The 16,284-nt window shown below is 48.6% G+C and overlaps 1 protein-coding gene across 7 annotated transcripts; it reads left to right on the top strand.

Moving 5' to 3' along the window:
* Positions 1–1,379: 1,379 nt before the first annotated feature.
* Positions 1,380–13,674, top strand: LOC147345611 (serine protease 41-like). 7 transcript variants are annotated; one of them, XM_086376198.1, is made up of 7 exons: positions 1,438–1,515; positions 1,887–1,916; positions 2,003–2,029; positions 2,242–2,407; positions 3,080–3,363; positions 12,874–13,028; positions 13,287–13,674. In XM_086376198.1, the coding sequence occupies exons 3-7, from the start codon at positions 2,020–2,022 to the stop codon at positions 13,530–13,532; spliced, it is 861 nt and encodes a 286-aa protein (XP_086232324.1). In that variant the 5' UTR covers positions 1,438–1,515; positions 1,887–1,916; positions 2,003–2,019; the 3' UTR covers positions 13,533–13,674. The 7 variants fall into 7 exon arrangements, with proteins under 7 accessions (XP_086232319.1, XP_086232318.1, XP_086232321.1 ...); XM_086376196.1 differs by lacking the exon at positions 1,438–1,515 and adding an exon at positions 1,580–1,789; XM_086376193.1 differs by lacking the exons at positions 12,874–13,028; positions 13,287–13,674 and adding an exon at positions 1,656–1,789 and having other exon boundaries at positions 1,380–1,515; positions 3,080–8,009.
* Positions 13,675–16,284: the final 2,610 nt, after the last annotated feature.

Genomic DNA, 16,284 nt, shown 5'->3' with positions numbered 1-16,284 from the left:
CATCTTAATATTCTTTTCAATCAATTCAGCCGAGGAGAAAAAAAAGAACAAGTCAGATTCACAAGGCCTAACTCCTTCATCCAGGGTCTGTGCCTGCGGGACAAGGAGAGGGAGTTGGGGCCATGTCTCCATTTTGTCAGTAATGCCTAACACAGCTCCCGACACACTCTCACTTTCAGGAAGGAAATACAACAGGTCAGTGAGAAGGACAGTCATTGGGGGCATATGGGCTTGACTTGAAGGCTCAGAAGAAGCTTGCCCTGTGACCATCTGGGAGAGAAGTCCACAGGGAGAGGCCGGCCTGAGGCTGGAGCAAGCTTGGTATTCACCAGGAAAGGACACTTGGGGCAGGGGACAGGCAGGTAGGTGGTCAGAAGGAGGAGAGTGCTCCGGGACCATTGTCAAGGACCAGGGCAGGACCTGTGTAAGCGGTCCCTTGGGTGTGTGTGGGGGGGGGGGGGCAGTGTTGGCACTGTGCCTCATCTCTTGCAAGGGGCTGCACTCAGCCCTGACCTGGGGAGCTCACGGGGACTGGCCAGTCACAAGCACTGTGTAACAAAGACCACAGAGGGGACCTTCTTAGGGGAAACCCTACCCCTTGTTGCACACAGTGTGCCCCTGAGCCCACCAGCCAGAGCCCACACCCACTGCCCCTTCTGCAGCGTGTGAAGTCCAGGAGGGGTGCTGACAGCCCAGCTTCAACCTCTAGAGAAGCTTCCATGCTCCCCAAGCATCAGGCATGTCCCCCGTGTCTCCCCAATGCGCCCTGAGGTCAAGAACACCCTGCTCTGCCTGCTCCGGCCCCCAGCAGCTTCTTCCCTTAGAGTCACCACCTGGGCCCTGCTGAGGGTGCCAGGACCCAGTATCCCTGAGGGTGCCCACCTCCTTGGGATATTCCTGCAAGTCCAGACTCCAGACTGCCTCCCCTGCCTGGTGGGAACCCCCCCCCCGCCCGCCGCCCGCCCCCAGAAGCCAATTCCTGGGGACTCATCACTTTGTGCACATGGAGGGGCACTAAGCAGGCACGGGTTCCTCCCAGGTTCCTGTCTGTAGCGTCACAGGGACACAGGAATAAATAACCAGAGATGTTTCCCTCTTCCCTTTTTTTTTTTTTTGGTGCCATTTCCTTCCCGGCAGGACCCAGGTAAGAACGTTTGTAAAAGGCAATTTCAACTTGAAAATCACCCAGAGGAGGGTGACAAAAAGGGCTGGAACCTGCCACTAGGGGGCAGCTTGGGCCACACGCAGGGACCAGCCCGAGGCCCGCAGAGGGAAGGACGAGACCCAAGACCACCAGTCCCCCAGGAGAGGCTAGTGAGGGGTCTTCTCCTCCCGGCTCAGCCCAACAGTGCCCGGCCCCAATCGGTACTCAGTGAGGACTTGGGACTGTGCTTTCATGAGAGTCCTGACGGTGGCCAGGTCCTTGGTCCTTTCTAGAGGAAGGAGCGGCTAGCCCCCAGCGTGGCGGACTAGAGAGGGGTCGGCTGCTCGCACCGGTTCCCGGGCCATAGCAAGGTACGTCGTTGGGGACCAGTCCCAGTAACAAGCTCAAAGCCGGGCACTGTGACGTCCCAGGTACCCAAACAAACCTTGGACCAGCAAGGTCGTCGGCCCGGCTGGGGCACCCAGGGTTTCCGCGGCTCCCTCTCCCCCAGGGGGCGCTCAGCGGGGCCCTGGAGCGGGCGGGAGCGGAGAGGGCGCCGGGCGGCCGGGGGCGAGGCCATGCGCCCGCAGAGGGCGGCGCTGCTGCTGGCGCAGCTGTTGGTGCGGATCGAAATCGCCGAGCAGGGTGAGCTCGGGCGAGGGCTGCGGGAGCGAGCCGGGGTGAAGGGGGCGGCTGGGGCGCGAGGAGGCAGTGGGGAACTCACCTCGTCTCCTGCCCGCAGCCCTTCGGGACAAGGACCTGCTGCTTCCAGGTAAGGCGTGCGGGAGGCGCTTCCCCGCGGAGGGCTCGTGGGCCCGAGCGCGAAGGGCGCCTCAGCTTTCCCTCTCCCCGCTCCAGGTTTTCAGAACTCGTCGATGCTCGCATGTAACTGATGGGCCCCGGGGGCCGGGGGCGGGCAGGATGGGGCGGGCGCCCGCGGGCCACGTGGGGCGGGTCCCCAGCGTTCGACGCTTCCTGAGTGTCACGACCCCAGGACGCGCGGTTCCCCGGGAGCCCCTTCCCTTCCTAGTGGGTGAGGGTGGGCAGGATGAGCCTGCCTCCCGCAGCTCAGCCTAGTGTCCGTCTGTCCATCCCAGGGCCTTGTGGCATCCAGGGCATCCAGGTGCGCGTGGTGGGTGGAAATGAGGCCAAGCTTGGGCGCTGGCCGTGGCAGGGCAGCCTGCGTTGGAATAAAGTCCACAGCTGCGGAGCGAGCCTGCTCAACCGCCGCTGGGCGCTCTCGGCCGCGCACTGCTTTGAAAAGTGAGTCTGGGCGCAGGGGGTCCGCTGACCCCGCGTCCCGAGTCTGTGCCGGGACGCGTGCCCATGTGCTACGTGGCCGCGGCCCTCGAGTGCTCCTGAGCCCCAGGCTGGGCTGCAGCCCGTTCCACACCGGCACGAGGCCCCCAGGGCGCTCCCTGAGGAAACCCTATGAGGTTTTTTCCGGAACATTTGTGTGTTTTGTTCTCTTTCTTGCTTCGTTTGTCCCCACATGGCACCTCCAGCCTCCACCTTCCTCACCCCACCTCCCAGCGGAGGTGTGCCCCCAGGGGAGAAATGAGCTGAGGTAAGTGCTGGACAGTAGCCCGGCTGGTGGGGTCAGTGGTACCCGAAGCTGTGTGGAGCCCAGCCTGTGTGACCCCCATGAACCTGCTGGTCCCCTTAAGAGGAGGGCCCTGGAGGCGACAGGGGGTTGAGTGACTGGCCAGGTGAGCTGGCAGGGGAGGCACCCTCCTGTCCCACGTCCCCAGGTGTGGGACTTTGTTTGGGGCTCAGGGCTCTCCCCGTTTCTACTCTGGCCTCTTTGTGGAAGGAGGACCTGTGTCCGGGATGAGCCGGGCAGTGGCCCTGCGGTCTCAGGGAGCGGCCCCAGGCGTGCTGGGGTGGCCCACCCTCCCTCTGAAGACCCCTGAGGGCTTTCTCCTCCCTTGCCAGGAACAGTTACCCCTCCGAATGGTCAGTCCAGTTTGGGGAACTATCTGCCACACCATCCATTTGGAGCCTGCGGGCCTTCCTGCGTCGATATGGAGTCCAGGATATTATCACATTCTCCCAATTCAGGAAGAATTTTCAGCATGACATCGCCCTGGTGAAGCTCTCCTCCCCGGTTACCTTCGATAAGCACGTCCAGCCCGTCTGCGTCACGTCCTCCTCCTTGGAGTTCAAGAACCGGAATGACTGCTGGGTGACTGGCTGGGGGAACATCGGCGAGAGACAGAGTGAGGCTGGGGACAGACGGGCGGGGGAGGGGAGCACTGTCCACCAGGCCCTGTGCCGGGCCGCACAGCAGCTGCAGGGGCCCCGCCTCGGTCTGTGCCCACACTGCCCTCTCTGTGCCCCCTCAGCAGTCGGCCTTCACCCCCTCCCCGCCCCCACCACGGAGCAGCGCTTTCTGCACCCACACTCAGCTCCCCCTCCCTTCCGGAGGCTTCGAGCCTGGAGCCAGGGACCAAGGCCCACCTGCCCAGACCTGCAGCCCCAGACTGCAGGGGTGCGCGAGGTTTTGGGGTGCACTTATCAGAAAAGCACCGGGCTTTTTTTTTTTTTGGAGATACAGTTCACAAAGCATAAAAATCATCCTTTTAAACTGTACAATTCAGGGACTTCCCTGGTGGTGGTGGTTAAGACTCTACCCTTCCACCGCAGGGGGGCATGGGTTCAATCCCTGGCTGGGGAACTGAAATCCCACATACTATGTGATATGACAAAAAAAAAAAAAAGCATAAAATTCAGAGTGGTTTTTTTTTTTTTTTTGGATACTCAGAATGGTGCAGGTACCACCACTATCTAATTATGGAACATTTTCATCATCTCAAAATGAAATCCCAGACTTATTAGCCATTACTCCTTATTCCTCGTTGTCCTTGGCCATAGTCCCTGGCAACCACTAATCTGCTTTCTGTCTTTATGGATTTACCTACTCTGGTCACTTCACATGAACACGATCTACAACATATGGTCTTTGGTGCCTAGCTTCTCTCACTCAGCATAACATTTTCAATGTTCACTTTTGTTTTGGCATGTCAGTACTTCACTCCTTCTTTCTGAGCTATTTCTCATATTAACCATTTTTAAATATATAATTTGAGACTTCCCTGGTGGTCCAGGGGTTAAGATTTCGACTTGCAATGCAGGGGGTGTGGGTTCCATCCCCGGTCAGGGGACTAACATCCCACATGTTGTTGTTCAGTTCCTAAGTCGAGTCCGACTTTGTGACCCCCACAGACTGCAGCATGCAGGATCCCACGTGCCTTGCGGCCAAAACAAAACAAAACATAAAACAGAAGTGATGTTGTAACAAATTCAATAAAGATTTTTTAAATGGTCCACATCAAAAATAAAGTCTATAATTCAATGGCATGTCAAACATGCACAGTGCATAACCGTTGACTATCAAGTTCAAAAACATTTTCATCAAGCCCAAAGGAAATCCCATAACCATTAAGTAATCACTCCCCATTACAGCCCTCCGTCCAGCCCTTAGCAACCACTACCAGCTTTTTGCCTCTATGGATTTATGTGTTCTGGGTATTTCAAGTAAATAGAATCATCCACTATGTCACCTTTCATGTTTGACTTCCTTCACTTAGTATAAAGTTTTCAAGATTCATCCATGTTATAGTATATATCAAAACTTCATTCTTTTTTTTTACAGGGAATAATATTCCATTGTATGGATGGACCACAATTTGTTTATTCATTCATTTCACTGATGACTGTGTCATTCAATCTTTTGGGTATTTGTGTCAATAGTGAAGTGAAGTCGCTCAGTCGTGTCCCACTCTTAGCGACCCCATGGACTGCAGCCGACCAGGCTCCTCCATCCATGGGATTTTCCAGGCAAGAGTACTGGAGTGGGTTGCCATTGCCTTCTCCGTCAATATTGTGTCAATATTAGTATACAAATTTGTGCTTGAATACCTCTTTTTGGTTATTTTGTGAATGCATTTAGCAGTGCAATCCTGGATCACATGATAATTCTATTTTAACTTCTTGAGGAGCTGACAGTGTTCCATAGCAGCTGCTCCATTTTATAGTCCCATCAACAATGAGGGTTATAATTTCTTTCCATTCTCCTCCACACTTATTATTTTACAGGTTGCTGTTGTTTGCGGGGAGGGCATCCTAGTGCGTGTGAAGTGGTGTCTCACTGTGCTTTTGTGTTTCTCTAATGACCAGTGATGTTGAGCATCTTTTCATGTGCTAGTTGGCCATTTGTATATCTTCCTTGGAGTAGTGCCTATTTAAGTACATTACCTTGGTGTGTGTGTTTTTTTTTTTTTTTTTTGGCCACACTACATGATTTGTGGGATCTTAGGGATTGAACCTGGATCCTCAACAGTGAAAAGCATGGAGTTGTAACCACTGAACCACCAGGGGATTCCCAATTCATTAAAAAATATATATTTAATTTATTTATTTTTGGCTGATCCTGGTCTTAGTTACTGCACAAGGGATCATCGATCTTCGTTGCAGCATGAGGGATTTTTTTTTTTTTTAGTTGCTGCATGTGGGAGCTAGTTCCCTGAAAAGGGATAGAGCCTGGGCCTCCTGCATTGGGAGCAGGGAGTCTTAGCCACTGGATCACCAGGGAAGACCCCCAACCCATTTTTAAATTGAGTTGCCTTTGCAGTTGAGTTGTAATAGTTCCTTATATATTCTGGATACTAGACTCTTTTTAGAGATGTGATCTGCAAATATTTGTTCCTATTTTGTGGGTTTCTTTTTTTTATTTTTTCCCCTTTTTTTCTTTTTCTTTTTTTTTTTTTTTAACGTTCCTGGGTCTCACTCCATAGATTTAATTGGTCTGGGATGTGGCATGGACACTGGGGTATTTTAAAGCTTCCCAGGTAATTGTAATATGTAGCTAGGGGTGAGACCAGCTGGCTTGGTGGGGTTCATGATGAGCAGAGGGCCAAGTGATGCCAGGAAGGAGGGTTACGATAATCTCCAGGAAACGGATAAAGAGCTAAAGATTTGAAAGTTGAAATGAAGACCTGGCCCAAGTTCTGTCGAACAGGTAGGCTTTAGTGTCTGAAAGTTGTGTTTTGAATCCTCTTACATAACTCTTCAAATTCCTCGAAATAGGGATCATAACCTCCTTCCTCCCAGGTTTCTCCACGTTGTCAGTCCCTGGTGTTGATGCGGAAATAGCACTTCAGATGCAGGGCTGAGCCAAGACTCACAGACCACATCTCTTTTCACTTTCATGATAGTGTCTATTTTTTAAAATATATTTAATTATTTAGTTTTGGCTGCCCTGGGTCTTTGTTGCTGCTCATGGGCTTTCTTTCGTTGCAGTGTGCAGGCTTCTCGTTGCAGAGGCTTCTCTTACTGTGGAGCATGGGTTCCACGGCATGCAGTTTCAGTAGTTTTGTGGCATGTGACCTCAGTAATTGCAGCTCACAGGCTCAGTAGACGTGGCATGTGGGATCTTCGAGGACCAGGGATTGAACTTGTGTCCCCTGCATTGGCAGGTGGATTCTTAACCACTGAACCACCAGGGAAGTTCATGATAGTGTCTGCTGATGCACAACATTATTAATTTTGATGAAGTTCAGGTTGCTTTTTTCTTTTGCTGCTTTAACTTTTGATGTCATGTCTAAGAAATCATTTTCAAGTTCAAGGTCATGAAAGTGTACTCTCATGTTTTCTTGAAGAGTTTTAAGTTTGGTTATAGTGCAAGGAGATCCAACCAGTCCATTCTGAAGGAGATCAGCCCTGGAATTTCTTTGGAAGGAATGATGCTAAAGCTGAAACTCCAGTACTTTGGCCACCTCATGCGAAGAGTTGACTCATTGGAAAAGACTCTGATGCTGGGAGGGATTGGGGGCAAGAGGAGAAGGGGACAACAGAGAATGAGATGGCTGGATGGCATCACTGATTCGATGGACATGAGTCTCAGTGAACTCCAGGAGTTGGTAATGGACAGGGAGGCCTGGCATGCTTCGATTCATGGGGTCGCGAAGAGTCAGACATGACTGACCGACTGATCTGATCTGATAATGTTAGCTGTTATATTGATATGTATGTCTTTGATTCATTTTGAGTTGATCTTTGTTTATAGTGTGAGATAAGGGGTCTGGCTTCATTTTTTGCATTTGGATATCTAGTTGTCTCAGCACCATTTGGTGAAGAGACTGTTCTCTACTCTACTGAATTGTCTTGGCACCCTTGCCAAAAATCAGTTGGCCAAAGAAGAAAGGGTTTGTTTTTTTTTCTACACTCAAAATTATATTCCATTGGTCTGTGTTTCTATCTGTTTGTCAGCACCCCATTGTTTGATGCCTGTACCTTCCAATTATATTTTGAAATTGAAAAGTGTGTGTTCTCCAACTTGTACTTTTTCAAATATTGGTTTGTTATTTGAGTTCAAAACATCTCTTGATATTTTACATAAATTTTAAAATCAACTTGTCAATTTCCACTCAAAAGACCTTTGGAGTTTGGATAGAGGTTGCATTGAATCTGTAAATTGCTTTAGGAGAGTATTGTCATTGAAATAATATTAAGTCTCCAGTCCATTCACATGAGATATACTTCCATTTATTTAAATCTTCTTTAATATCTTTCAGCAATCTTGTGTAGTGCTTCTTGTGGACAGATCTTTCATCTCCTCAATTAAATCTATTTCTAACTATTTTATTCTTATTGATGTTATTATATAAATAAATTTTGTTTTCTGATATTGTTTTGGAATTGTTCATTGGCAGTGTATAGAAATATAATTGATTTTTATGTCGATTTCAGATCTGCAGATTTGCCAAGTTTATTAATTCTAGTCCTTTCTTGTGTATTCTTTATGATTTTCTGTATATAAGATCATGTCATCTGTGAATAAAGAGTTTCACTTCTTCCTTTCCAACTTGAATATGTTTTTATTTCTTTTTCTTGCCTAATTTCTCTGACTAGAACTTCCAATAAAATGTTAAGTGGAAGTGGCAAAAAAAAAAAACTGGCATCCTTGTCTTAGGGAGAAAGCTTTCAGTCTTTCACAATTCTGTATATTAGCTGTGGATGCTTCACATATGATCATTATCAGGTTAAGAAAGTTCTCTCTATGCTTAGTTTATTGATTGTCTTTATAATGAAAGAGTGTTGGATTTTCCTGCATCAATCAGGATAACCATGTGGGTTTTTTCCTTTGTTCTATTACTATAGTATGCAGTATATTGATTGATTTTTATATATTGGACCCCCCCCCCCCGCCTTGCACTCTTCAGATAAATCTCACTTGGTCATGGTGTTAGAATTCCTTTAATATGAAAGACAGGGAAGCCTGGCGTGCTGTGGTCCAGGGGGTTGCAAAAGTTGGACATGACTGAGCAACCAAACAACAGCATGCCACTGGACTCAGTTTGCTAGTCTTTTGTTGAGGATTGTTGCATATATGTTGATCTGTAGTTTCTTTTGTGAGATAGCTTATCTGGGCTTTGTTGTCACAGAACGAGTTAGGAAGTGTTGTTTAAAAAGGTTTGATGTTAATTTCTTTCTATATTTTTTAAAAAATATTTATTTACTTGCTTGGCTCGTGCGGTCTTAGTTGCAGCATGTGGGATCTTAGTTCGAACCCTCATCCTTTGCATTACAAGGCAGATTCTTAACCACTGGACCACCTGGGAAAAGCCCTCCTCCTGTGTTTGACAGATGTCACCATTTAAGTCATCTGGCCCAGGACTTTTCCTCATTGGGAGATTTCTGACTACTGACTAAATCTCTTGACCTAGATTTTCTATTTCTTCTTGAATTTGTTTTGGTATTTTGTGTGTTTCTAGGCATTTGCTCATCTTCGAGGTTATCTAATTTGTTGGCATACAATTGTTCATAGTACTCACTTACAGTCCTTAAATTTTCTTTAAGGTCAGTGATAGTGTCCCCACTTTCATTGTCAGTTTTGTTGATCTTTCAAAGAACCTGTGCTCCACTCAATATGTCAGCAAATTTGGAAAACTCAGCAGTGGCCACAGGACTGGAAAAGGTCAGTTTTCATTCCAATCCCAAAGAAAGGTAATGCCAAAGAATGCTCAAATTACCGCACAATTGCATTCATCTCACACGCTAGTAAAGTAATGCTCAAAATTCTCCAAGCCAGGCTTCCTCAATATGTGAACTGTGAACTTCCTGATGTTCAAGCTGGTTTTAGAAAAAGCAGAGGAACCAGAGATCAAATTGCCAACATCCGCTGGATCATGGAAAAAGCAAGAGAGTTCCAGAAAAACATCTATTTCTGCTTTATTGACTATGCCAAAGACTTTGACTGTGTGGATCACAATAAACTGTGGAAAATTCTGAAAGAGATGGAAATACCAGACCACCTGACCTGCCTCTTGAGAAACCTGTATACAGGTTAGGAAGCAACAGTTAGAACTGGACATAGAACAAGAGACTGGTTCCAAATAGGAATAGGAGTACGTCAAGGCTGTATATTGTCACCCTGCTTATTTAACTTCTATGCAGAGTACATCATGAGAAACGCTGGACTGGAGGAAGCACAAGCTGGAATCAAGATTGCCGGGAGAAATATCAATAACCTCAGATATGCAGATGACACCACCCTTATGGCAGAAAGTGAAGAACTAAAGAGCCTCTTGATAAAAGTGAAAGAAGAGAGTGAAAAAGTTGGCTTAAAGCTCAACATTCAGAAAACTAAGATCATGGCATCCAGTCCCATCACTTCATGACAAATAGATGGGGAAACAGTGGAAACAGTGGCTGACTTTATTTTTCTGGGCTCCAAAATCTCTGCAGATGGTGATTGCAGCCATGAAATTAAAAGACACTTGCTCCTTAGAAGGAAAGTTATGACCAACCTAGACAGCATTTTAAAAAGCAGAGACATTACTTTGTCAACAAAGGTTCATCTAGTCAAGGCTATGGTTTTTCCAGTAGTCATGTATGGATATGAGAGTTGGATTATAAAGAAAGCTGAGTGCAGAAGAATTGATGCTTTTGAACTGTGGTGTTGGAGAAGATTCTTGAGACTCCCATGGACTGCAAGGAGATCCAGCCAGCCCATCCTAAAGGAGATCAGTCCTGGGTGTTCATTGGAGGGACTGATGTTGAAGCTGAAACTCCAATACTTTGGCCACCTGATGCACAGAGCTGACTCATTTGAAAAGACCCTGATGCTGGGACAGATTGAGGGCAGGAGGAGACGGGGATGACAGAGGATGAGATGGCTGGATGGCATCACCGACTCAATAGACATGAGTTTGAGTGAACTCCGGGAGTTGGTGATGAACAGGGAGGCCTGGCGTGCTGAGGTTCACGGGGTTGCAAAGAATCAGACACGACTGAGCGACTGAACTGAACTAAATGAGTTTTTGATGTGTTGTGTTTTTATTTCCATTCATCTCACAGTGCTTTCTAATTTTCCTCATGATTTCTTCTTTGGTTAGGAGTATGTTGTTGAATTTCCATATGGTGAATTTTTCAGTTTTCCTTCTGTTTCTGAAGGAACAGAATTCTAGCCTCAATCAGCTGTTTTCTATGCGGTCAGTCTTTTCTACTTTATTCTAACTCATTTTGTGGTCTGACATCTATCTTGGAGAATGTTTTGTATCCACTTAAAAAGAATGTGTGTTCTGCTCTTCTTTGGGGAGATTGTTCTGGTCTACTGACTATTCAAGACCTCTTTTTTCTTAGTGGTCTTCTCTTTGATTGTTCTTTCCATTAATAAAAGTGGGACATTGAAGTCTCTGCTGTTATTCTAGAATTGTCTGTTTCTCCCAGCAGTTACATCAATTTTGTATCATGTAGTTTGGGGCTGGTATTAGATATGTAGATATTTATAATTATTTTATCTTGAAGACTTGACACATTTATCAATAGTTAATGTCCTTCTTTGACTCTTATGACATGTTTTGACTTAAAATCTATTTTGTCTAATATTAGTACAGCAACCTCAGCTCTTTTTGGTTACTATTTGCATGGAATCTCTTTTTCCAACCTTTCACCTTCAACCTATATTTGCATTTGGATCTAAAATTATTATCTTGTAGACAGGATATGGCATCCCACTCCAGTATTCTTGCCTGGAAAATCCCATGGACAGAGAAGCCCAGCAGCCTACAGTCCATAGGGTCACAAAGAGTCAGACACGACGGAATAACTTCTCACCTCAGAGACAGGATATAGTTGGATCCTTGTTTTTAATCCATCCTGGCAATCTCTGCCTTTTAATTGGTGTTTAATCCACTTACATTAAAGTTAATATGATAGGAAGAATTTACTGTGTCCTTTATTCTGTTGGTTTTCTATATTTTGTCAGACGTAGAAGATATAGGTATTTTGTATCTATATCTTATATCATCCCTATGCCTTATATCTTATTTCTTCTTTTCTTGTTTAATTGATTTTTATTAGTATACTGTATTGATTTTCTTCTCATTTCCTGCTCTGTGTATTTTTTATTTTCTCAGCAGTTGCTCTGGAGATAAGTTAATAACTTAAACTTATAACAGTCTATTTTGAATTAATATCAACTTAGGTTCAATAGCATACAAAAATTCTGTTCCTATACAATGCTATTCTCCTTTAAGTTGTTATTGTCACAGTTCCATCTTTATATATTGTGTAGTCATTAACAGGTTTATAATTATTCTTATGCATTTGTTTTTTAAATTGTATAGGAAAAAAGTTATGAACCAAAATTATAATAATACTGGCTTTTATATTTACTTGTGTACTTACCTTCACCATTGTTCTCTATTTCTTCCTATGGGTTTAAGTTTCTGTCTACTGTCCTTTCATTTCAGCCTGAAAGGGTCCCTTTTCCATTTCTTGAAGGGCAGGCCTACTATGATGAACAGTCTCAGCATTTGTTTATCTGGGAATGTCTTAATCTCGCCTTCATATTTTTGAAAGGTAGTTTTGCCTGATGTTGAATGCTTGGTTGACTGTTTTCTTCTCTTAGCACTTTACATATGTCGTCTCACTGCCTCTTGGGCTCCAGGGTGTCTGGAAGGAATTTAGCTGTCAGTCTTGCCAAAGATCCCTTATACTTGATGTGTGTCTTCTCTCTCAACGTTTTTTTAAATAAGATTCTCCCTTTGCCTTTTGATATTTTGATGAAAACGTATCTCGATGTGGATCTCCTTGTGTTTATCCTACTTGGAGTTTGTTCGTCTTCTTGAATGTATAGATTCATGTGTGTGTGCGCGTTCATTCATGTCTGACTCTTTGCGATTCCATGGACTGTAGCCCACCAGGCTCCTTTGTCCGTGGAATTTTCCAGGCTAGAGTACTGGAGTGGGTTGCCATTTCCTACTCCAAGGGATCGTCCCAGCCCAAGGATTGAACCCACATCTCTTACACTGGCAGACGGATTCTTTATCACTGAGTCACATCTTTCATCAAATTTGGGAACTCTTCAGCCTGAATCATGCAGCTGTAGTATACTGATTACAAACAAGCTCAGCAGCATCAGCCCCTCCCCACTGCGTAGCTTCAGCCAAGATCTCTCCCCACTGGTCCAGGCAGGGCCTGTCATCTGCATGCCACGGAGAGGGAAACTGAATCTGGGGGAGGAGCTGTAACAGCCCCCCCATCCATTGGGTCCTTCTGTGGTCCACCAAGTGCTGGGTGCTGGGCTGGAGCAGAGGAGCCATGTCCCGGGGACTGTGGGTGTCCCGGGAAGTCCACTTCCCTGCTTCTTACCCCATTTCCCCAGATGGCAGAGGAGAGGCTAAGGTTGTTTCTTTCTCTCTCCTGCCCTCAACCCCTGGCAGAGCTGCTGCCTCCCTACAATCTCCGGGAAGTGCAGGTCTCCATCATAAACAAATCCAGGTGTTCCTACCTGTTCCAGCAGCCTTTATACCGCAGAAACATCAATCATGGCATGATTTGTGCTGGCTCTGAGGATGGCGATGCTGACAGCTGCAAAGTGAGTACCCCTGCCCCACTCCTCCAAATTTTGGTTCTGAGGGCAACCCTCTTGACTCCCTATCAATCCATCCTCAGAATGTATTCATCAGATCACTGTAGACCTCATTATCCAGCCTGTAAAACAAGCTTCCTGTCTCACATTCATTGTACCTCCTTGGATCCTTATGTGAAATCCAGAGGACAGACTCTGCTCTCAGTCTCTCCTGGGGCCCCTCCTGCCCCGCCCTCGGCCTTGCTCACCCACACTGCTTTCCAGGGCGACTCAGGTGGACCCTTGGTCTGCGAAAAGAATGGGCGGTGGATTCAGATTGGAATCGTGAGCTGGGGAGTGGGCTGTGGTAGGCGCAACCGGCCTGGTGTCTACACCAATGTCAGTCATTACTTCAGCTGGATCCAGTTGCTGACGGCCCACAGCACACCCAGGCCAGACCCCTCTTGGTTGCTGCTCCCCCTCGCTCTGCTCTGGACTCTCTTACTCCTGCAGATGGCCTGTGCACACTAGAGTCCATGAGGATGCTGTAGTTACCGCAGCTCTGGGCGCACTCACCAAGGGCTGGGGGCACCCTGGTGGCAGGGTGGCCTGCTGGATCAGGCCTCGTCCCCTTCTGTCCCCTTTGCTAATAAAGTGTGTATATTCAAGTTGACACCCTGCAGCACATTCTGTGGCTCCGGATGGCTTCCTGGACACCCTCATGGTCACCCGCGTCCTGTCCACCCCAAGACCACTCCTTAACTCCCAAATCATCATCCACCCAGGTCTGAGTTGCAAACAACAGAACCCTCTCAGGTGGTTCAGTCTGAGAGGACGTTAGGAGCAGCAGGATGGCTGGGGGCTCAGAGAGCTGGAGTGGGGGTGCTGTGGCGGAAATGCCCCCAGACTCCCCAGTGCTCATACCGTGCCCCCCACCACACAGATGCAGACACTCTGGTCTCACCACGGTCCCCAAAGGCTGACCTGGGACCAGGACAAGGGTGTGGGTAGTTCATTTGGGAGGCAATGCCAAGAAGCCCCAGTGAAGAGCAGAGATGAGGCAGAAGGGGTGAGAGCCAATGACATTTGACCCTTGTGGCAGCTGACGCACAGTCTGGCTGGGGCCCCCCTGAGAGTTCACAGAGACACACCTCAGCATCGCCTGGGGGACAAAGACCCGGTGTGGCCACTTTTATCCTGATTCCCTGTGGTTGACGGTTGTCCTGGGGGCATGGAGGCTCCAAGTTCCATCACGTGGCCTGGGTGGAGGGGGCGGCATCAAGCATGTCTGCCCCACCCCCACTGGGCTCCCAGAACGCAGCCTCAGTGTGGCCAACGGACAGGTCAGCAGGGTTGTCTGGGGCCCCTGGGAACTGCTCAGGCAGATGTGTGTTTTCATGGGACCCACGGGTGCTGTGAGCACAGAAGGTGCTAGAAGCTCTGGTCCAGCTGGGGCTGGTCACTGTGCAGAGGCAGGTGGAGGAGTCTGGGAGGGGTGTCCTCATCACCCCTGCCTGCCCAAAAGCCACATTGGCTGTGACACCACTTTCATGCCCCTTAGCAGCCCCCAAAGCTGGAGCTTCCCCTTCCCCAACTACTGAGCCCACAGGCAGCAGTGAAGACCTGACTCAGCCAAATAAATAAACATTTTTTAATAAAATAAATAATTTTTAAAAACGATGAGGGGCTTCCTTGGTGGCTTGGTGGTACAGAACCTGGCTGCCAATGCAGCAGACATGGGTACGATCCCTGTTTTGGAAAGATGCCACATGCTGCAGAGCCACTAAGCCTACACACCACAACTACTGAGCCCGTGCTCCGTAACGAGAGAAGGCCAAGCAGCGCGACCAGAGAGTAGCCAGCCCCCGCTCGCCACGACTAGGGAAAGCCCACGCAGCAACGAAGACCCAGCACAGTCAAAAATAAATACATTTTTTAAAAAAAAATGATGAAACTGAGACCCAGAGAGGTGACAGAATTCTTCAAGTCACCTAGCTCACAATGGCCCATGTCGACCTCAGGCTGTGTGGCGTGCGTGACTCAGAGGGGCCAGCAGGTGCCTGGTGCCTGGTGTCTTCCACGTCTCCCAGGTGGGACTCACCTGCTTTGAGATTTCCACCCTCCGCCATCTGCCCTTCAGAGCAGTCAAAACCTGAGGGCGTCCCTGCTCATCTCCCCCAAAGGCCCTCCGGGCTGACCCCACACAGAACGCTCACTGGTGTCCCGTGTTACCGGAGGACCGCATGATTTAATGCCTGTGAAGCGCTTGGCCCCAGACCAGCCGCCCTGCGACACTGCCCCGCAGGCCTGCCTGGCAGGGTGTTACGGCCCCTCCTCCAGCAGTGGGCCGAGTAACCTCTGGTGGCCTAGTGCCTGAGTGACAGTCTTGTCCACAGAAATACCGTCAAGCCCGGCCAGGCACACATTCCCCACAGCGTCCTGTTCAGGGCCACTTACCCCAGCCCGGTGCCACAGCGCACCCCTCCCTGTGGCCCGGCTCACCCCACATCGTTGTCCCTCCTTGCATGACTCTGGTTGGTGATGTCGGCATGGGGTGGGCTCAGGCTGCAGCCCTCCCAGAGGGCCTGGGTTGTGCTGGGACATCAGTGGGAAAACACCTGGGTCCCAGGAAGGCCACCCCTACCCCACACATTCCACAAACCAGCTCTGGAGGCTGGAGCATGGGCTTGAGCCTGGTCCTGGAACGTGGACTGTGGAAGTCAGGCCCGAGGCTGCTCTCCCTCGCTTTGTGTGGAAAGACGGGCTGGTTCGCCACTAGGTCCCCTCATTCGTCTCCTTCACCCTCACCGCCCCCCATGCCTACTGGCCCTGTCCACTTACTCCCGAACACTCAGTGCCCACTCTGTGCTGGCACTGCTCTTGCCAGTGGGGACTGGATATTTGTGCACGTGCTCAGTCACTCAGTCGTGTCTGACTCTTCGAGATCCCGTGGACTGTAACCCACCAGGCTCCTCTGTCCCTGGGATTCTCCAGGCAAAAATACTGGGGTGGGTTACCATTTCCTCCTCCAGGGGATCTTCCTGACCCAGGGATGGAACCTGTGTCTCCTGCGTCTCCTTCGTTGACAGGCAGGTTCTTTACCACCGAGCCACCTAGGAAGAACATCTGTGAACTTTCCAAAATTTATATGTTGAATCTTTAACCCCAGTGACTCTGGAAGTAATTAAATGAAGTCATAGGGTGGACTTATTAGTGTCCTTATAGAAAGAGATACCAGGGACTTTCCTGATGGTCCAGTGGCTGGGACTCTGAGCTCCCAAAG

The sequence above is a fragment of the Bos grunniens genome, chromosome 25, assembly GCF_055505025.1.
Source record: "Bos grunniens cultivar Pamir isolate PY7600 chromosome 25, Bosgru_T2T1.0, whole genome shotgun sequence".
In the NCBI taxonomy this organism is placed as follows: domain Eukaryota; kingdom Metazoa; phylum Chordata; class Mammalia; order Artiodactyla; family Bovidae; genus Bos; species Bos grunniens.
This window is presented reverse-complemented; position numbering and strand designations above follow the sequence as displayed.

Coding starts and splice junctions, on each gene's coding strand:
- LOC147345611 (XM_086376192.1), top strand. CDS start 2,287: ATGAGGCCAAGCTTGGGCGCTGGCCGTGGCAGGGCAGCCTGCGTTGGA. Junction 2,712..3,079: donor CAGGGGAGAAATGAGCTGAG/GTAAGTGCTGGA, acceptor CTCCCTTGCCAG/GAACAGTTACCCCTCCGAAT.